General features: G+C 37.9%; 1 protein-coding gene across 4 annotated transcripts in view; it reads right to left on the bottom strand.

The window, feature by feature from the left end:
- GULP1 (GULP PTB domain containing engulfment adaptor 1) overlaps positions 1–21,981 on the bottom strand; it is a 313,204-nt gene that overhangs the window by 17,683 nt on the left and 273,540 nt on the right. For 3 of the 4 annotated variants that reach the window (XM_070475889.1, XM_070475888.1, XM_070475890.1), the window contains 3 exons: positions 17,900–18,016; positions 17,625–17,648; positions 17,134–17,226 (listed from right to left, as the gene is read on the bottom strand). In XM_070475889.1, the coding sequence (XP_070331990.1) occupies positions 17,134–17,226; positions 17,625–17,648; positions 17,900–18,016 (234 nt within the window). The remainder of the gene's footprint in view (positions 1–17,133; positions 17,227–17,624; positions 17,649–17,899; positions 18,017–21,981) is intronic. The other variant, XM_070475891.1, reaches the window with a different exon arrangement.

Genomic DNA, 21,981 nt, shown 5'->3' on the forward strand with positions numbered 1-21,981 from the left:
CCCAACACATGCAGTTGAGTCATATGAACCTGCCATTCTGTAGATCAAAAATGGTTAAGTAGGCAATTTCATACGAATTAACCACATATGCCAAATGCTCATTGGCAGGAAAATCTCTACAAAAATGTTATTAAAGATGATGGCAAAAATGGTGACGACACTTCTAGAGAGATGTATCTTTTATATTGGATTTTTTATATATCTAGAAATAACTGCCATTTATATCAAAGAATTGGAAACATGCTACAAACTATTTATATAAAATCTTGATATCAGTAATGCATTTTGTATAAGATTTAGACAGAAATAACTGAACTTAAGTGATACATCTTAAATATAACCACTCAAAAGCAATTGATAACGATTTAAAAAAAATTTCAAGGAGTCTATTTTAAATTGTATTTATAACTCTAGTGACTGCCAACTATTATATTCATTGCAGTGACATTCTTGGAATAAGTTTTCATCAAGTTTTCTACAATAAATAGCTATCTTGTAAAATAAATTATAGTCACTAAATATACCACCAAAATGGTTAAATTATCCGGGCCAATCTGGGCTTGGACGTAATGTCAGAATGAAACAATCATCACTTTACATAATATGTAATTTTATATGTAAAATCACATAATATGTAATTGTCATGCAGGGAAGAAATTATTTATATATATATATGTGTGTGTGTGTGTGTGTGTGTATGTATATATTACATATCATCTATAAACCAAGGACAATTTTCATTTTGGAGAGAAATAGTGAGGGGAAATTAACTTCTCCTATAAGAACATGAACACTGCTTAGAACTGCCTAGAGTGGTACACATTAAAATTTGTGTTTTCAGAATACATTTTTTTGATTTATAGGTGATGTAGGTAATGAAAAATAAGGCTGATTGTGTGTAAAGAGTGACTGATTTGCTATTCAGTTTACATGACTGTTATTACATTTTTTCATGCAGGAAAATAAAATAGCTGACATCTTCCTTTCTTTAGCAACTTACTTTCACTTTGATAGTTTATCAGTCACAAACACTATACAAAGACTTGGAGGAAACTTTATCCCTCAGCTCCTCCCTCCTACTCAGGAATGTTGTTTTCCTAATCAGCCTGTCCCTCCATTTACCCTGGCATTCATCTCTCTCCTCTTTGTCAGGATTTAAAGATACTCGAATCTTGACTTTGTTCAAACAAACCAACCAAAAAGCTCTTTACTCAGGGCTTCTTTGCTCCTCTAGACTTTCATTTCTCTTTCTCTTCCCTATTGAAGCTGAGCTCTTTGAAGGAGGTATTACATTTCTTGCCTGTTTACTTCATCCAATCCTCAATTAAGATCATTCTAGACTGTTCTTTTTTTTTTTTTTGATCACACTCCACAGCATGTGGACCTTAGTTCCCCAAACAGGGATGGAATCCAAACCCCGTGAACGTGGAGTCTTAACCACTGGCCTGGCAGAGAAGTCTCTAGACGGCTCTTTTTGCTTAACTGTACCTAAACAGCTTTGCCAGTATCACCAATGGCCTAACTTCCCAATTAACACATTCGATGAATCTTTTTTTGTTTTCTGTTTAAAACTTGTATTGGCGTATAGATGAGCTACAATATTGTGCTAACTTCAGGTGTACGGCAAAGTGAATCATTTATCCATATCCATATATCCACTGTTTTTTAGATTCTTTTCTGAAGAATCCTTGAAAGTACCTGTCCTACTTCATCTTTTTGTGGATTTGGACCACCACTCTCTACTGGAAGGGCTTCCCTTGTAGCTCAGCTGGTAAAGAATCTGCCTGCAATGCAGAAGACCTGGGTTCCACCTCCTAGGCTGAGAAGATCCCCTGGAGAACGGAAAGGCTACCCACTCCAATACTCTGGCCTGGAGAAACAGGACTGAGTGACTTTCACTTTCACTTTCTCTAGGAAACTCTCTGATATCAGATGACCCAAGTATGCAAAAATGGCACATAAAGGCCCCAGATCACATCATCAATTCAAGACATACTTGATTTTTTCAGTACTATATAAATGGCATATATTGGCAGAATTCAAAATAATATATGGGCTAATAAAAATAATTTTCTATTTAGCAAATTACATGAGGTCTTGGGATGCTGCTGTCACTGTCTGGCTTGGGAAGGCCCTGTTTAGAAGGTGGTGGTATTAACAGTCCTAATGATAGTCTGAAATCAGGAGAGTTGACAGGAGTGACAGTAAAGGAAGGAATATTTAGACAGGGAGATGAATCATCAGTACTATGCCAGAAAGAGGATGAGCATCTCTGAAACCCGTGTTGCTCATGATCAGACATTTTGTGCAGCAGCTGGAAAGGAATGACAGAGAAATATACTAAGGAGAAGAAAGAAAACATGGAGGAAAAGAATATATGAAAATGTATTCATTAAAGAATACTGTGAAAATGATAAGTAATTTCAAAACAACTTTTCTAAGATTAAAACAACTGGTTTGAGTAGATGTTTTCCTATGACAGGACCTTCAGATTCTGTGTTCTTTAATTTGATGCTTTTGCACTGAAATATTATTTTTATATATTTATATAAAATACTGCATTCAATATAACTTAAGAGAAAGAAAGTAGAGAGCGAAATGACAAATGCCTGAAGATTTATTTCTCAGAGAGCTTCTTTGTGATGAGATGGGAGAAGGAAAAAATAGCAACAAGAAAAAATGTCAGTGGGAGTAAAATCTAGTAAAAAGTTAAGTCTGTAGAATTTTCAAAAATGGGTGCAACATACATTTTAGATTTAATCCTCCAATCATTCTTTTAAAGTCTTAGTATTAGTAGTATTATACCACTATCATATTAAAGATAAGGGAATCAAGGCCCATGGATTCTTTGTGATTTACTCCTATGTAAGGTAAGAAGCAAAGTCAAAATTCAAAACAATCTGACTCCAGTCATCATGCCCTTTCTATAGGTAGTGAGTTCAAAGTGGTAAAATTTTGGGGGGATGGACAGAGGCATTGTTGAGTGACTTCAAATAAATCAGAGAGATACATAATAATAAACAACTATTATAGCATACTGTACGAGGTCAGTCTTTGGATGACTTTTGGAAGCTATTTTCATTACATCAATGAAAGCTATTGTCAAATACTGAGCTGGATAGAGTTGAGCAGCCAGATGTCAGAGTGGTCAGTTAAAACAACTTCACAAATGAAAGTACATAATAATTGAGCCTTTATTCACTTACTGTGATAGTGTAAGCAAGAGGCCAAAAAGAAAGTGCTGGCTTCATCAAGGTCCCATTCCCCAATGAATGGCACTGGGCAAAGGTCAGAAGCATCATTACAGAAGCAGGGCATTCTCTCTCTCTTGCCAGGGAGCCCTGAACAAAAGGTTCCTTCTGGTTTGGTTTGGATTTGGGGGAGAGGATAGGGGTACAGAGGGAAGATCAGGGAAAAGAACTAAGAGTAGCAGATACTTAAAACTGAGCTTTACTGGGGAAATACCACTAGTATTTCTCTAGCGGAGCAACACCAAGGGATCATTTCATGCAAAGATGGGCACAATAAAGGACAGAAATGGTATGGACCTAACAGAAGCAGAAGATATTAAGAAGAGGTGGCAAGAATACATAGAAGAACTGCACAAAAAAGATCTTAATGAACCTGATAACCATGATGGTGTGATAATTCACCTAGAGCCAGACATCCTGGAGTGCAAAGTGAAGTGGACCTTTGGAAGCATCACTGTGAACAAAGCTAGTGCAGATGATGAAATTCTATCTGAGTGATTTCAAGTCCTAAAAGATGATGTGGTTAGAGTGCTGCACTCAACATTTGAGAAAATTTGGAAAACTCAGCAGTGGTCACAGGACTGGAAAAGGTCAGTTTTCATTCCAATCCCAAAGAAAGGAAATGCCAGAGAATGTTCAAACTAGTGCACAACTGCACTCATCTCACATGCTAGCAAAGTAATGCTCAGAATTCTCCAAGCTAGACTTCAATAGTACATGAACCGAGAATTTTTAGATGCTCAGGCTGGATTTAGAAAAGGCAAACTAGAGATCAAATTGCCAACATCCGTTGGACCATAGAAAAAGCAAGAGAATTGCAGAAAAACATCTACTTCTACTTCACTGACTGTGCTAAAGCCTCTGACTGTGTCAAACTGTGGAAAATTCTTAAAGCGATGAGAATACCAGACCCTCATATCTACCTCCTTAGAAAGCTGTGTGCATGTCAAGAAGCAACAGTTAGAACTGGACATGGAACAACAGACTGGTTCCAAATTGGGAAAGGAGTAGATCAAAGCTGTATATTGTCACCCTGCTTATTTAACTTATATGCAGAGTACCTCATGAGAAATGCTGGGCTGGATGAAGCACAAGCTGGAATCAAGATTGCTGGGAGAAATATCAATAACCTCAGATATGCAGATGACACCACACTTACGGCAGAAAGCGAAGAGGAACTAAAGAGCCTCTTGATGAAATGAAAGAGGAGAGTTTAAAAAGCTGTCTTAAAACTCAACATTCAGAAAACTAAGATCATGGCATCCAGTCCCATCAGTTCATGCAAATAGATGAGGAAACAGTAGAAACAGTGACAGACTTTATTTTCTTGGGCTCCAAAATCACTGCAGATGGTGATTGCAGCCATGAAATTAAGACGCTTGCTTCTTGGAAGGAAACCTATGGCCAACCTAGACAGCATATTAAAAAGCAGAGACATCACTTTGTGGACAAAGGTCTGTATAGTCAAAGCTATTGTTTTTCCAGTAGCCATGTGTGGATTTGAGAGTCAGATCATAAAGAAAGGTGAGTGCCAAAGAATTGATGCTTTTGAACTGTGGTGTTGAAGACTCTTGAGAGTCTTTTGGACTCCTAGGAGATCAAACCAGCCAGTCCTAAGGGAAATAAATCTTGAATATTCATTGGAAGGACTGATGCTTAAGCTGAAGCTCCAATACTCTGGCCACCTGATGCAAAGAACTGACTCATTTGAAAAGACCTTGATGCTGGAAAGATTGAAGGCAGGAGAAGAAGGAGATGACAGAGGATGAGATGGTTGGATGGCATCACTTACTCGATAGACATGAGTGTGAGCAAGCTCCGGGAGTTGGTGATCGACAGAGAAGCCTGGCGTGCTGCAGTTCATGGGGTCATAATGAGTTGGACATACCTGAGTGACTGAACTGAAGTGTTGAAACGTGTTTTCAAGGCCCCCAAAAGATGGTCTGGATGAGACCATTAAGAGGCCTAGGCCAAGGGCCTCCAAAAGGAGGCCTGTAAATGGAGGCACCTGGGCTGAAATGCAGCTATGTGTAAGTAACAGCGTGGCTGCCTGGGTGGCAGGGGCCAAGTCCTGGACTGCAACTCCTCTCCATGCAATGCGCTAAATGTGCAGTGCTGCCAGCAGCTTTCCCCCAGGAGGCTTGCCACAGAAAGACTTTGTAACTTTGTAGGGTCTGGAGGATTTGGCCTGGAGCCAGACTTCTAGGCTACAAATCACACTGCAGATATTTTTCAACACTAATAGGACTTGGTGGTAGCCAACACAAATCTGGCTTTTGATAAACTTCATGGTGAAAGGTGGTAACTAAAATTATAGTTAGGAGAAACAACAAGCTTGAGAGCATCTTTAAAGTAGAAGTCACTTTACCCATTTCAGGAAGCAGAAAGGGAAACAAGGCAGTGTAAAGTGAGAGATTTAAGTCGAGGAAAGCATTCAGTGTGGAAACAAGTCTATGATGGTCCGAGTTCTATAACTTATCACTATTAACATGCACATGCATGCGTGCTCAGTTGCTAAGTTGCCTCTGACTCTTGTGACCCCATGGACTTAGCCTTCCAGGCTCCTCTGTCCATGGGCTTTTCCAAGAAAGAATACTGGAGTGGATTGCCATTTCCTCCTCCAGGGGCTCTTCCCGACTCAGGGATTGAACCTGCGTCTCCAGCATTGGCAGGTGGGCTCTTTACCCCTGATCCACCTGGGAAGCACATTAATATGCATATACAGTTACATAATGATTCTCTCCCTATCGACCTATCTGTCTATAGATATGTGTACATGTATGCATGGATGTGTATAATTTTAAGATCTATTTTATGGTCTATATAGTTCACTGTAAAATTCTGTAGTTGGTGGCAAACTTTACTTAGTTATAGGTAACAACTCTAAGCTCCTGGTGGACAAAACTTTATCTTTCTAAATATTCTGTATAACAGATTACTTGGTATATAATAAACTGTCAATTAATATTTTTATCTAATTTATACTCCAGCAACTGTTTTAACTTAAACTGTAACTTGATAAGGACATCCGAATTGAGTAGAACATAAAAATATATTAACTGGAAGTTGTCCCTGGGATCATTTGGCTTATAAATGGGAGTACTCTATATTGTTTTATGATTTGTATTGACCAAAATATATTACCAGGTTCCTCAAAGCAAACTGAAGCCCAGAAAAACCTAATTTAAAAGTGCTCTAGTGTTTTATCATAGTGTTAATACCTACATTCTACTTCCTCTGAGAAAGTATACTTGTATAAATGAAGAATGTACATCACATGAATATAACTGAATATGCAAGTACCCCAATTAAGAGCTACTTTTACTCTCAGTGGTAAAGCAGTGCTATCTATCAATGATTTTAAAATCCAAAGTTTAAAAAGTCTAACACTAACTCTTACTAGTTTCCTTTTTCATGCACCTGTGTGCTGAGTTGCGTCTGACTCTTTGCAACCCTGTGGACCAGAGTCTGCCAGGCTCTCTGTCCATGCGACTCTCCAGGCAAGAATACTGGAGAGGGCAGCCGTGCCCCTCTCCAGGGGGTCTTCCTGACAGAGGGACTGAGGCCGCGTCTGTTATGCCTCCTGCGTTTGCAGGGGGGTTCTTTACCACTAGCATCACCTGGGAAGCCCAGTTTCCTTTTGGTCATCAGTAATCTACATTTGGTCAAGCTGGATATTTTTGCTTGGCTCATACCGGTCTTTAAAATATTGATTCAGTTGCTTACTGGTTAATGTTAAGATCATATCTTAAAAATCTAGAGAGTCTGTTTAGAAGCTAGAAAATCCAGAACGTGGGCCACAGATTTATGTGAAAATACTGGCCTGGTATTGAGAAACAGCTGTGCCGCTTAAGCTGGTGTCTGCCCTCGAGCTCCTCTCTCTGCCCCCACGGCGAGGACACACGTTTATGCCACAGCCTGGGCTCTGCTGACATTGCATTTGTGAGTCTCAACTCACAAACAATTCAACTTAGGGAGTTGGATATTCCGTCTGATTCCTTTTAGGAATGAAATCTAAACCCAGCATGTTTAAATACACAGACATATTTCACTAGTGTCTGATTCTGCCCCAATCTACTAGGCCTAGTAAATAAGAATAAGAATATGTGACTACAGCCCCTAAATGGCATACAGTGGCATTTTGGGCACTGGATACGTATTTTAAGTAGTATCTCTGAAGTTAAGGGTTCAGGAACTAGTTATGTTTTAATTTTTCTTTTTTAAGTGCTTGAGAATTTTTTTTTTCTTTTTAGAAATTAAATACACAGTTCAGATAAAAATGGCTTAATATTTTTTATGTTGGGTGTTCTGCCAGTATTTTGACAGATGGCTAGAAACCACAATTTTGGAACTTTGCGGCCGAAGTTGATGGCACTGCCCTTTAATCCTTTTATGCTCACAATTATAAGTGCTTTGGTCCTTAGGAAGGTGCATGGGATCTGAATTATTATACTAAGGGAAATGAGGAAATCTATGCTCAATAATTATATGTTAATTATGCAGAAGTTGTTAGGTTATTCAGACATATTAATAATGACTGTCCATAATTAAAATTTATAGCTATTATAGTTTTACAGCTCTTTCTTTCAGTGAGTAAAGGCTTGGTATATTAGGCCATGATGAATATTTCAACCTTGATATCTGCCTAAGAATGACAATGATAAGACATCATAAAAGGGTTTGAATCCTATCAGTTAATATTTAATACACTTAAACAATAACAAAAAATCCATTAAAGATTAAACATTCTTTGTTAATACCTATAGAAATATTACAATGATACTGAAATTTTATTTTATGCTGCTAGATATTTTGGCAGTATAAATTTCCAGAGACTCTTTTAAAACATAAAACAAATAATTTCAAGACTAAAACATGATTTATTATAATCATTAAAATAGCAGAATTTAAAATTCTACTTAGAATTATATTTAAAAAATAAATTCTTTGGATTCATAGTTTCAACATAGATGCCAAGCTCTTCCAGGCATCTGGAAGAAGAGATCAAATGACTTGATTAGCTACTCATAGTAAGAACAGGAATGAAATATATTTTTCTTCATATTAGACAGGGTTTACTTCTTTACAACCATCACTTGTGGAAGTAACAATTGTGAAAGTGAAGTGAACTGGTTATCTTTTTTCTGTGGGCAACAAATATTCTTGAATCAATGTTCATGTTTAAACTTTACGCTTTTGTTTAAAGATTCACATTAGGTTCGTTGTGTAATTGAGAGTTTTCACAATCTGCCCATGCCCATCTTCAATAGCAGTTGAGAAAACCCCAGAGGAAGATAAATAGGCAGTTTTATTTACCCACAACGAAATACACAGTTTAGGGTATAATTTGCCCTATCAAGTCTAATCAGTGGCCACACAGTTGATTATGCAAAGGTAGACTTTTATCCAGTAACAGTTGGTTTAATTGAAAGGGAGACATTTATTTTACTCAGCAAGAGAAAGTCCAATACTTCTTAGAACTGCAATTTTATTCATTTAACTTCCTGGCAATGCTCTGATTTGGTTAAAATCTTCTATAGCCAGAAAAGTAAAATGTAAGCATGCAGACACAAGAATCATGAAGAACAATTTGATTTAACTTGCTATGTCCCCATCTTATAATGGAGCGATCTTCTGGAGTGCTCACAAGGCTAGGAGGGCAGAATAAACCTTTTTTTCTGATATAAATACAGGCAGCACTGCCATGTGAATGCAACAAATGGAAATCAGATTGTCCCTAGTTAATTAGAACCAAATGGTGGAAAACCCAACCTCTAATCTATTGCCAAACCACTAGAACACAGCAAACAGTACAGTCAAGCAACGGAAATTTCTCAGTGTATCTAAATGACTGTATAAAATAAAGACCCAGTTTCTAAAACCAATGAAAAGATTTCCACAATTTCAATATGATACAGAGGTATGTAATATGGGTACTATCAAAGGATATTTCATTTGCCAGAAAAGGAACCCAAAATTGAATCATCCAAGTGGTGTTTAGGAGACTTATAAGCATTCTGGTTGTTAAGGACAAGTTTAAGGACAACATGCCAGTTTACAGAAGAAAAGATGAAAAATAGGAGTAGGCTTTCATTTAGTGTGAGGAATTGGTTTTAAGTGAAAAAGAATTTGGGATATATAATGGTATACAGTTTTGTGGTTAGAAATGTGTTTTCATATAATACTTATTTAATTATTATATATTATTAATTAAATAAGTTTATTTAAATAATTTATTTAAATAATTAAATAAGATTATTACACAATAATCCTGAGCACAGAGTCCCTTATTTCGTCTTCCTTAGCTAGAACTGTGTGAACGTGAAGTGCTACTTTCTCAGGCATGTCTGACTCTGCAGTCCTGTGGACTGTAGCCCACCAGGCTCCTCTGTCCTTGGAATTCTCCAAAGAATACTGGAGTGGGTGGTCATTTCCTTCTCCAGGGGACCTTCTCCACCCGGGATTGAGTCTAGGTATCCTGTATTTCCGGCAGATTCCTGACCATGTGAGCCACCAGAGAAGCTAGAACTAAAATCTCACACTAAATTTATACTGGGCATCTTAACTACAATAAACAATAGTCCAAAGGATGACAGAAAAAGAGCACTTTAAAATCAATTACTGTATCATGGGGCTTCCCAGGTGACTCAGTGGTAAAGAATCTTCCTGCAAATGCAGGAGATATAAGTTTGATCCCTAGGTCAGTAAGATTCATGGAGAAGGAAATGTTCTCATCCACACAGTGACTCCTTAGAGTACAAAGGTTCTCCATCTGGAACATTCTACTCAACAAGTCCTCACATTTTTAATCTATGATTTAATATAGAATGATGAGGAACTCAAGAGCCTCTTCATGAAAATGAAGAACGAGAGTGAAAAAGCTCTCTTAAAACTCAGCATTCAGAAGGTTAAAACATGGTATCCAGTCCCATCACTTCATGCCAAATAAATGGGGAAACAATGGAAACTGTGACAGACTTTATTTTTTTGGGCTCCAAAATCACTGGAGCAGTGGACGGTGACTGCAGCCAGGAAATTAAAAGACATTTGCTCCTTGGAAGAAAGGCTATGACAAACTTAGACAGCATGTTAAAAAGCAGAGACATTACTTTGCTGACAAAGGTCTGTCTAGTCAAGGCTATGGTTTTTCCAGTGGTCATGTGTGGATGTAACAGTTGGACTGTAAAGAAGCTGAGCACCGAAGAATTGATGTTTTTGAACTGTGGTGTTGTAGAAGACTCTTGAGAGTCCCTTGGACTCCTAGGAGGTCAAACCAGTCAATTCTTAAGGAAATCAACTCTGAATATTCATTGGAAGGACTGATGCTAAAGCTAAAGCTCCAATCCTTTGGCCACCCGATGTGAAGAACTGACTCATTGGAAAAGACCCTGATGCTGGGCAGGATTGAAGGAAGGAGGAGAAGGGCACAACAGAGGATGTCCCCAACCAAGGGGACATCCACAACCAAGATGGTTGGATGGCATCACCAACCCACAGGACATGAGTTTGAGCAAGCTCTGGGAGATGGTAAAGGACAGGGAAGCCTGGCGTGCTGCAGTCCATGGGTCACAAAGAGTTGGCCGTGACTGAGTGACTGAAAAACAACAACAATTCATTGGAAGGACTGATACTGAAGCTGAAGGTCCAGAACTTTGGTTACCTGATGCTAAGAGCCGACTCACTGGAAAAGACCCTGATGCTGGGAAAGATTGAGGGCAGGAGAAAGGTGTCAATAGAGCATGAGATATTTGGACGGCATCACTGACTCAATGTACATGAGTTTGAGCAAACGCTGGGAGATAGTGGACAGGGAAGCTTGGCATGCTTCAGTTCATGGGGTCAAAAACAGTTGGACATGATTGAGTGACTTAATAAAAACAGCAACAAAGGGTCACCATCTATAAGATTAAAATTTCTTAATAGAAGATCTGATCCTCTAAATGATTGTTCTATGTTACAGAAGGCTGTGCGGTGCTGGAGTGTTGCCTGCACATGGACATCACCAGATGGTCAGTACAGAAATCAGACTGAATATATTCTCTGCAGCCAAAGATGGAGAAGCTCTGTACAGTCAGCAAAAACAAGACCAGGAGCTAACTCAGATTATGAACTCCTTATTGCCAATGTCAGACTTAAATTGAAGAAAGGAGGGAAAACCATTGAGGTATGAACTAAATCAAATTCCTTATGATTATAGAATGGAAGTGACAAATAGATTCAAGGGATTAGATCTGATAGACAGAGTGCCTGAAGAACTATGGACAGAGGTTTGTGACACTGTACAGGAGACAGGGATCAAGACCATCTCTAAGAAAAAGAAATGCAAAAAAGCAAAATGGTTGTCTGAGGAGGCCTTACAAATAGCTGAGAAAAGAAGAGAAGTGAAAGGCAAAGGAGAAAAGGAAAGATACTCCCATTTGAATGCAAAGTTCCAAAGAATAACAAGGAGAGATAAGAAAGCCTTCCTCAGTGATCAATGCAAAGAAACACCAGAGGAAAACAATAGAATAGGAAAGACTAGAGATCTCTTCAAGAAAATTAGAGATACCAAGGGAACATTTCTGCAAAGATGGGTTCAATAAAGGACAGAAATGGTAGGGACCTAACAGAAGTAGAAGATATTAAGAAGAGGTGGCAAGAATACACAGAACTATACAAAAAAGATCTTCACGACCCAGATGACCACAATGGTGTGATCACTCACCTAGAGCCAGACATTCTGGAATGTGAAGTCAAGTGGGCCTTAGGAAGCATCACTATGAACAAAGCTAGTGGAGGTGATGGAATTTCTGTTGAACTATTTGAACTCCTAAAAGATGATGCTGTGAAAGTGCTACACTCAATATGCCAGCAAATTTGGAAACTCAGCAGTGGCCAAAGGTCAGTTTTCATTCCAATCCCAAAGAAAGGCAATGCCAAAGAATGCTCAAACTACTGCACAACAGCACTCATCTCACACACTAGCAAAGTAATGCTCAATATTCTCCAAGCCAGGCTTCAACAGTATGTGAACCGTGAACTTCCAGATGTCCAAGCTGGATTGAGAAAAGGCAGAGAACCAGAGATCAAATTACCAACATCCATTGGCTCATTGAAAAGGCAAGAGAGTTCAGAAAAAATCTACTTCTGCTTTATTGACTATGCCAAAGCTTTTGACTGTTTGGATAACAACAGACTATGGAATATTCTTAAAGAGATGGGAATAGCAGACCACCTGACCTGCCTCCTGAGAAATCTGTTTGCCAGTCAAGAAGCAACAGTTCGAACTGGACATGGAACAACAGACTGGTTCCAAATTTGGAAAGGAGTATGTCAAGGCTGTATATTGTCACCCTACTTATTTAACTTATATGCAGAGTACATCATGAGAAATGCTGGGCTGGATGAAGCACAAGCTGGAATCAAGATTGATGGGAAAAATATCAATAACCTCAGATATGCAGATGACACCACCCTTATGGCAGAAAGTGAAGGAGAAATAAGGAGCCTCTTGATGAAACTAAAAAGAGGAGAGTTCAAAAGTTGGGTTAAAACTCAACATTCAGAAAACTAAGATCATGGCATCCAGTCCCATCACTTCATGGCAAATAGATGGGGAAACAATGGAAACAGTGACAGACTATTTTCTTGGGCTCCAACATCACTGCAGCTGGTGATTGTAGCCATGAAATTAAAAGATGCTTGCTCCTTGGAAGAAAACCTATGAGCAACATAGACAGCATATTAAAAAGCAGAGACATTACTTTGTCGACAAAGGTCTGTATAGTCAAAGCTATGGTTTTTCCAGCAGTCATGTATGGATGTGAAAGTTGGACTAAAAGAAAACTGAGCACCTAAGAATTTATGCTTTTGAACTGTGGTGTTAAGGAAGACTCTTGAGAGTCCCTTGGACAGCAAGGAGATCCAACGAGTCCATCCTAAAGGAAATAAGTCCTGAATATTCACTGGAAGGACTGATGCTGAAGCTGAAACTCCAATCCTTTGGCCACCTGATGCAAAGAACTGACTCATTGGAAAAGACCCTGAAGATGGGAAAGACTGACGGCAGGAGTACAAGGGGGCAACAGAGGATGAGATGGTTGGATGGCATCACCAACCCAGTGGGCATGAGTTTGAGTAGCTCTGGGAGTTGGTAATGGACAGGGAAGCCTGGTGTGCTGCAGCCCATGGGGTCACAAGGAGTCAGACACAAATGAGTGACTGAACTGAACTGATGTTACAGAAATTTAGCTTTTTAACTTTGTATTATTTACTAGGGTAGATGGCTTGTTACCTTTTAGTTATCCATAAATTTTGCCAAAAGTGTTTATTTTTCCCATTCTTCCCATAACTAACTTTATCAGCTACTTCATTATATACTGATCTGACAAGAATAGCATCCATACCAGTAATTTACATTATTTTCATTTTCTACATTACTTTTAATACCACAAAACCCTCAAATTCTGTTCCTACTTTTGTTCTCTTTCCTCCCTCTCTCATAAAGATTATTTTAATGCTGAGATTAGAGATAAATCTTCTATTTTACTTTGACTAACAGTTGCTTGATGTGGACTATATTGTGTTTGACTGGCAAATTCTGATATTTCAGAAAACTACTGCATTAAGTATTTATTTTTTAAGGGCCAAATTATAGTATCACATTATTTATAGATAACCATTTTTGAATTGGAGTTAGCAAAAGAATGATTACTTCTGTGTGATTTAGGGAAGTTTGGCTCCTGGGAGATTTAAGGCTTCTTTTGGGTGAAGAGTCATCTGTGTTAGGGCTCCTTCTCACTACACACTCAAAACTCATGGAGAATCTGAAGCCAAATTAATCCTATATTAACAAACCCCCCCATATTGTAATTTCAGCGTGCACAATGGGATTCATAATTTATTCCCATGCTTTTCAATTAATATATTAATTGCTGGCTAATCTTTTAAACAAGGTGCCAAAATTTTAGCAATTTTGGAGCATTCTAGCCCCAGTCCTCTGAGAAAAAACAAACAAAACATGTAGAATCTCATTTCTGGAGTTATAAGTCCAATAGTGATTTTCTGTGTGTGAACTTTGCTAGACTCTGTGAGGTGCCTGGTGTGTCCTGTAAAATTAATGCTCACACTTCGTAAGAAAGTACATATGTAAAACATAGCCAACTTTATGGAAAGTTGCTTTACTATAGGCCCATTGCAAGCTATTAGACAAGAGATACATAACTTTAAATTTATATTTTAACTATTTAGAATTTTCATTATTTTTCAAATTCAATTTCAAAAGTTTGAATCATTAATAAACTTTCAGAAGAGTTGATATTTATGAGCATGGGAATATTTCATAATTACTAAATAATTGTGGTTGTGGTTTAGTTGCCAAGTTGTGTCCAGCTCTTGCGATCCCAGGCTACAGTCAATGGGATTCTCTAGGCAAGAATACTGGAGTGGGTTGCCATTTCCTTCTCTAGGGGATCTTCCTGACCCAGGAATTGAACCCGGGGTGTCCTGCATTGCAGGCAGGTTCTTTACCAACTGAGCTACGAGGTAGGTAATGTAATTTAATTTAATTTAATCTATTTTTAATATCAGAAAAGGGAGATAATTTTAACAGGGATGACATACAGATGGACTGAGTTTTACATTAATTTATTTCTCAGCTATATAACTACAATGAAAATTAAAGGCAAAAATATTTGTGCATAGTCTCTTCAAAAAGATGCTAAAAAGGTAATAAATACCTATAACAGAATATTCAAATCAGGTATCTTTAGCAATTTAAAAATGCTGAGTTCACTTTTCTTTAAGAATCAAATTCTATTTTTTAATCTTAAGAAGATGTATTAGCAACTTCAAAAATCACAAAATAAGACTTTAGGAGCTGAAAAGTTATGAGACAAGTTATTTTGTAAAAGTTAAAGAAAAAATATAGACAAAGATATTACCACAACAAAAGAATGCAAGTATATTGTAAAGTTATAATTTGAGTCAGTTGCAAAATGATCAATAAGGTAATACATTTTCTACACGTGTATTAAGTACAAAAGAATGGTTTAGAGAAAATTATTTCTCTTTTTTTAATAATCTGTTTCACAGGATGGCTTATAAGACTTTCAATGAGATGCAAACAAGTGTTACTCCATTAAGGGACTAAAGGTTGAAGAACTGATGTTCTGCCTTGTGGCGGGGAAGGCAAGAACAAAATCATCATTTTGATGAGCAGCAAATGATGACGATAGTAAAGATAAAAACTCAATGAACATGAACTTGAGCAAACCCCGGGAGACAGTGAAGGACAGGGAAGCCTGGCGTGCTGCAGTCCTTGGGGTCAGACATGACTGAGTGACAGAACAGCAACAGCAAAAACCCATAGAGCGATATTATGATAAAGTCAGAGCTTAAAGAGAACGCCTCTGCACCTCACTGTGCGTTACAGAGGCACACAGCAACTCTGGGACCGCTCTCACCTTCGCTGGCTGTATCAACCCCATGGTCACAAACTGTATGCCAAGCGATGGAAACAACTCTTTCAGTGTGGAAGACGGAAGAGTGTCAGTTTAGAAGAAAAATAGAAGTTTTTGGATCCATTTCCAGGGGACACCAATTTTAAAACTTCTTACAGAGGCATTCTTCATGGTGATGAACTGGTGAAATAGATTCTAGTGTTGTTGTTTAGTCACTAAGTCATGTCTGACTTTGTGACCCCATGAACAACAGCAGGCCAGGCTTCCCTGTCCTTCCCTATCTCCTGGAGTTTGCTCAAATTCATGTCCATTGAGTCAGTGATGCTATCCAACCATCTCATCCTCTGTAACCCCCTTCTCCTCCTGCCTTCAATCTTTCCCAACAGCAGGGTCTTTTCCAATGAACTGACTCTTCACATCAGGTGGCCAAAGTATTAGAGCTTCAGTTTTAGCATTGGTCCTTCCAATGAATATTCATGGTTGATTTCCTTTAAGTGAAATATTCTAGTAGCAATTCTAGATAGCATTAATGTGTGTGTGTGTGTGTATATGTGTGTATATATATATATACATATATATATATATATATACATATTCTAAAGAGTTTTCCTAAAGACAACCAAAATTGACTTGCAAATGAAAATCTGCAGCAGAAAATTCTTTCCAGCAGTTTGTAAATGCCATAATTGAGTTTCAATTCATAGTATCATACCAAAAGTTATATATATGAAAATTTCTAAATGCAAAATAAAACATGCACTTTAATGGAGAATATCAAAACAGATAACTCTAAAAGAAAATAAGATTCCCAAGTATATTTTGCCTACAGAAAGTATCAACTGTTTTAAATTCTACCTCCCTCCAAAAAAATTCCTTTAACCAAATCAGAAAATAATGGCATCATACATTAAGATGAGAAAATGATTTCAAATGTATGCTAAACCAAAAATAAATAATTTAACTATAAATGTACGGAGTGTTATCTGCACAGACTATCACTGATTTTAGTGTGTGAAATATAACTGTGTCACTCTCAGTAGGAGTCCTTGCTATATAATATGAGAAACCAATTCGATCTTGTTAAGAGTCCAGCTTCTATAATGAAGTTTAGTACTCCAAGGGTAGACTGGCTTGGGTCATTAAATCTAACTTCAGTAAATAGTAATCAGTTGGAATGAAAGAAAGAGGAAAACAACAAATAGAGGGCTGAATTATTCTAGAGAAAAGAGCATCATGGAAAAACCACTCTGATCCGAGCTACCTAGGTAATTTTAACTTTTAATCTTATTTAGCACCTTTTATCTCTAGGTTTAGTTTAAAATGACTGATCCCAGAATATTATTAATATTTGAACTATTGAAGAGTTGATGATACAGACATGATTTATCATCATGAAGTCATGTTTCTTTAAGGAAAAACATGCATATATTCTATATACTTACTGGAGGTGTTGATACTTGGGTTATTCTTAACTGGTTTTCCAAATCTTGTACTTTGTTTTTAAGTTCCATATTTTCTGTTTCTAAGTCTTGAATCTAAAAAGTAAATGATTATTGAACAATCTTCAGCATTTATTCTTGGAAAATATTGGCTGATAAATTGGTTACATTAATGAATAGGATTTTGCATTATTTAAACTTTTAATGTATTTTTTTGTGCATTGGGTGAAATTTATTTTATAAAGCTTGAGCTATATCATAGAATTCTAGGTCACTGGAAAGACATACTATTAAATTTAAAATATGTTTTTACGTGTGTGCAAATTTCATGTTCCTAATACCTCTGTGTTTTCCTGTAGCGCTATGCAAGCTGTACCCATAATCTGGAGTATAACCGCAAGACAGTGAAACTTGCTTAGGATGATTTTGAAGAGAGTGGAGAAAGGGTGTAATTTAATTATAAAGGAATCTGATCTGCATGGGAAACCACTTACCCAGCATCTGCTGCTTCTGCTGCTCTGATCCCCATGAGAAGCATCAGGAAGTGAAACAAAGTCACATGAGAACACTAAGTTCGTGTGGGAATTCAATATAAAATGGTTAAAACTGTGCAGGGGACCAGGAATGAAAAATCATAGGAACACAGTGAGAGCAGTTCCAATCAGTGTGGGGGGATTTAATGGCAGGGCTTCTAAATTTGTTTGATGGTATGCAAGTTTCCCTGTACTTACATCATATAAATGTAAAATGACAAGCTTAGTTTACTCACTCTTTTCTGTAACCCTGCAATCTGTTTTCTTGTTTCAACATCTTTTCCTCCAGATTCTAGAAATTTCCTGTACGCCAGGTCAAATGCTTGGCCGATTGTTAATGTTATCTCTTCAGCCTTTGTAAAAACCAAACAAAGAAGATTTGCAGTTTAATAATACTCTGTTAGACCATTCTTTGAATCAAGAAAAACATTAACATGACATATTTCAAAAGGGCAATGTCTAGGGGCAGAAGTGTAGTAAATGAGCAAAAGTAATCTATGCTAACATAATCATTCAAAGCCTAACCACGCACAACATAAAAGAGGAATGTTTTGGATATTAAATGAATAGCTGTTGAAGTTTGAAACAAGAGTCCTATCCAAATTCTCATCTCTTTTATCATAGCATTTCCCCCACTAGTTTGTTTTTCTCCTTTCCTCAAATATTTAGTGCCTATTAAATGAAAGCATAGTGCCAACTGCAGTTTTTCTTGTGGTTTTGCTACTTATTTTGGTTTCCTAGTGAAGAGGGTTTGTTAAACCTGGCAGGTAACTTGAATGAGGTTGGCTGGGTGGTGTCTGTGGAAAACCTGAGGTGTGCCTGCTCTAAAGGGAACAGCTGCTATTCAGTTCCAGTTAATTGTTGGAAATGAGCAATTCCAACCCAGAGTTGTCAATTTTAAATATGTGAGATGAGACCAGAAATATGAATTTTCATATGGAAAAATTTTAAGTGGTAGTAAACAATATTTTTTAAAACACAGTGTCAACTGAGAAATGTTCTGTCATCTGAATTTGGCCTCATAAAACAATTACCTCTGGTCTATTTACTAGGAACTGCCCCAGATGTCTAAGTCCACCAGCTCATTTTTTCTCCAATGATATTTCAGCTGATATCACAGTTTCTTAGTGGGAACAGTGTAAACACTAAATAAATATTTGTTTAATTAACATTATAAAGAAATTTTGTAAAGGCATTAATTGATTTAATGCATCACAAATATTTCATATTTAATGGTAAGAATTCCAGATGATGTAACAACTGGTAGCAATATTAAATCTTGTAAATGCCCTGCTTTTACTAATCTACTACAAATCTTAAAATTTTGCTATATCCTATATGCAATCTAAGTTAAAAATGTTTTACAAATAAAGCTCAGATTACATAATTAAGACATTGTTATTTTTGTAGTTCACTATTCATTTACAAAGGCTTTTAGACATAAAAAAATGCTATAGAGTCTAACCTGGTGAATTTAAAAAATGCAAAATATATGCCTACACTTATATAAGAGGACTGTCTTAAAAAAAAGATGGAAAACGACTGTCTTACAAAAAAGATGGAAAACAAGTTATATTAAAGAATACTAAATAATACTGAATAAATTAAAATGAGCTTAATGTATCTTCTTAATAGGACAATGTGTTTTCCTCTACTCAAGGTGTATAAGACAGATAATTATTTAAATGATAACATGGTCGATTCATCACTAATAATATTTGACTTCATTATTGGTTGTTTACAATAATAAGTTTTAAAAGCCATATTCACTTTTAAGGTATGACATATATCTTTAATTAAGATGGCATTTTTGTTGTTGGTCAGTTGCTCAGTAGTGTCCGACTTTGCAACCCCATGGACTGCAGCACATCAAATTTACCTATTCTTCACCATGTCCCAGAGTTGCACAAACTCATGCCCAGTGAGTCGCTGATGCCATCCAACCATCTCACCGCTGTTGTCTCCTCTCCTCTCTTCAGTCTTTCCCAGCATCAGGGTCTTTCCCAATGAATCAGCTCCTTGTGTCAGGTGGCCAAAGCATTGGAGCTTCAGCTTCAGCGTCAGTCCTTCCAATGAATATTCAGGACTGATCTCCTTTAGGATGGACTGGTTGGATCTCCTTGCAGTCCAAGGGACTCTCAAGAGTATTCTCCAACACCACAGTTCAAAAGCATCAATTTTTTGGCACCTCAGCCTTCTTTATGGTCCAACTCGCACATCCATATGTAACTACTAGAAAAACCATAGCTTTGACTAGACAGACCTTTGTCAGCAAAGTAATGTCTCTGCTTTTTAATATGCTGTCTAGGTTTATCATAGTTTTTCTTCCAAGGAGCAAGAGGCTTTTAATTTCATGGCTGTAGTCACAGCTGCAGTGATTTTGGAGCACAAGAAAATAAAGTTTGTCGCAGTCTCCATTGTTTTCCCCATTTATTTGCCACAAAATGATGGGACCAGATGGCATGATCTTTATTTTTTAACTGTTGAGTTTTAAGTCAGCTTTTTTACTCTCCTCTTTCACTTTCATCAAGAGACTCTTTAGTTCCTTTCACCGTGAGGGTGGTGTCATCTGCATATCTGAGGTTATGGATATTTCTCCTGGCAATCTTGACTCCAGCTTGGGCTTCCTCCAGCCCAGTGTTTCTCATGATGTGCTCTGCATATAAGTCAAATAAGCAGGGTGACACTACACAGCCTTGATTCACTCCTTTCCCAATTTGGGACCAGTGTGTTGTTCCATGTCCAGTTCTAACTGTTGCTTCTTGGCCCACATACAGGTTTCTTATGAGGAAGGTAAGGTGCTCTGGTATTCCCATCTCTTTAAGAATTTTCCACCGTTTGGAGTGATTAACACAGCTAAAAGCTTTAGCATAGTCAGTATAGAAGAGGTAGATGTTTTTCTGGAATTCACTTGCTTTTCGATGACCCAACAGATGTTGGCAATTTGATCTTTGGTTCCTCTGCCTTGTCTAAATCCAGCTTGTACATCTGGAAGTTCTTGGTTCACACATTTTGCTAGCATATGATATGTGTAGAGTTGTGAAATGAGATGGCATTTAGTGTTAGTTGCTCAGTTGTGCCTAACTGTTTGCAACCCCATGGACTGCAGCACACCAGGCTCCTCTGTCCATGGGATTTTTCAGGCAAGGATACTGGAGTGGGCTGCCATTTCCTTCTCCAGGGGATCTTCCCAACCCAGGGATTGAACCCAGGTCTCCTGCACTGCAGGCAGATTCTTTACCAACTGAGCTACAAGGGAAGCCCTTGTAGATGGCATTTAACTCCCTAGTAAATGTTCACCATATATTACCTCCATGGGTTTTCATGACTCTGTGAGGTGGGGATTACTATTATCACCTCAATACTTATGCAACTGCAATTCTTTGTGTAACTTGTCTAAAGGCTCACAGTTAGTTAGAGGAGAACCTGGATTCAGATTCAGAATCTGCATTACATTTTTGAGGGTAGGGGATGAAACATATCCATTTAAATTCACAGACCACAATTATACAACCAGATGTGTTTTGAAAAAATGTTCAGTTCAGTCGCTCAGTCGAGTCCGACTCTTTCTGACCCCATGAATCGCAGCACACCAGGCCTCCCTGTCCATCACCAACTCTGGGAGCTTACTCAAACTCATGCCTATTGAGTTGGTGATGCCATCCAGCCATCTCATCCTCTGTCATCCCCTTCTCCTCCTGCCCCAATCTTTGCCAGCATCAGGGTCTTTTCCAATGAGTCAACTCTTTGCATGAGGTGGCCAAAGTACTGGAGTTTCAGCTTCAGCCTCAGTCCTTCCAATGAACACCCAGGACTGATCTCCTTTGGGATGGACTGGTTGAATCTCCTTGAAGTCCAAAGGACTCTCAAGAGTCTTCCCCAACACCACAGTTGAGAAGTATCAATTCTTCGGCGCTCAGCTTTCTTTATAGTCCAACTCTCACATCCATACATGACCACTGGGAAAACCATAGCCTTGACCAGATGGACCTTTGTTGGCAAAGTAATGCCTCTGAAAAAATGTACATACCTATAAAATCACCATATCATTAGAAATATAGAAGATCTCTAACATCCTTGAAAGCTCTTCTATACCTATGCCTGAGCAATCAGTCACTTCAGTCATGTCCAACTCTGTCCAATGCTATGGACTGTGACCCCCCAGACTCCTCTTGTCAATGGGATTCTCCAGGAAAGAATAGTGGAGTGGGTTGCCATGCTCTCTTCCAGGGGATCTTCTGGACTCAGGAATTGAACCTACATCTTTTGTGTCTTCTACATTGCAGGCAGACTGAGCCACCTGGGAAGCATCTCCTAT

This window comes from Odocoileus virginianus, chromosome 13 (genome assembly GCF_023699985.2).
Source record: "Odocoileus virginianus isolate 20LAN1187 ecotype Illinois chromosome 13, Ovbor_1.2, whole genome shotgun sequence".
In the NCBI taxonomy this organism is placed as follows: Eukaryota; Metazoa; Chordata; class Mammalia; order Artiodactyla; family Cervidae; genus Odocoileus; species Odocoileus virginianus.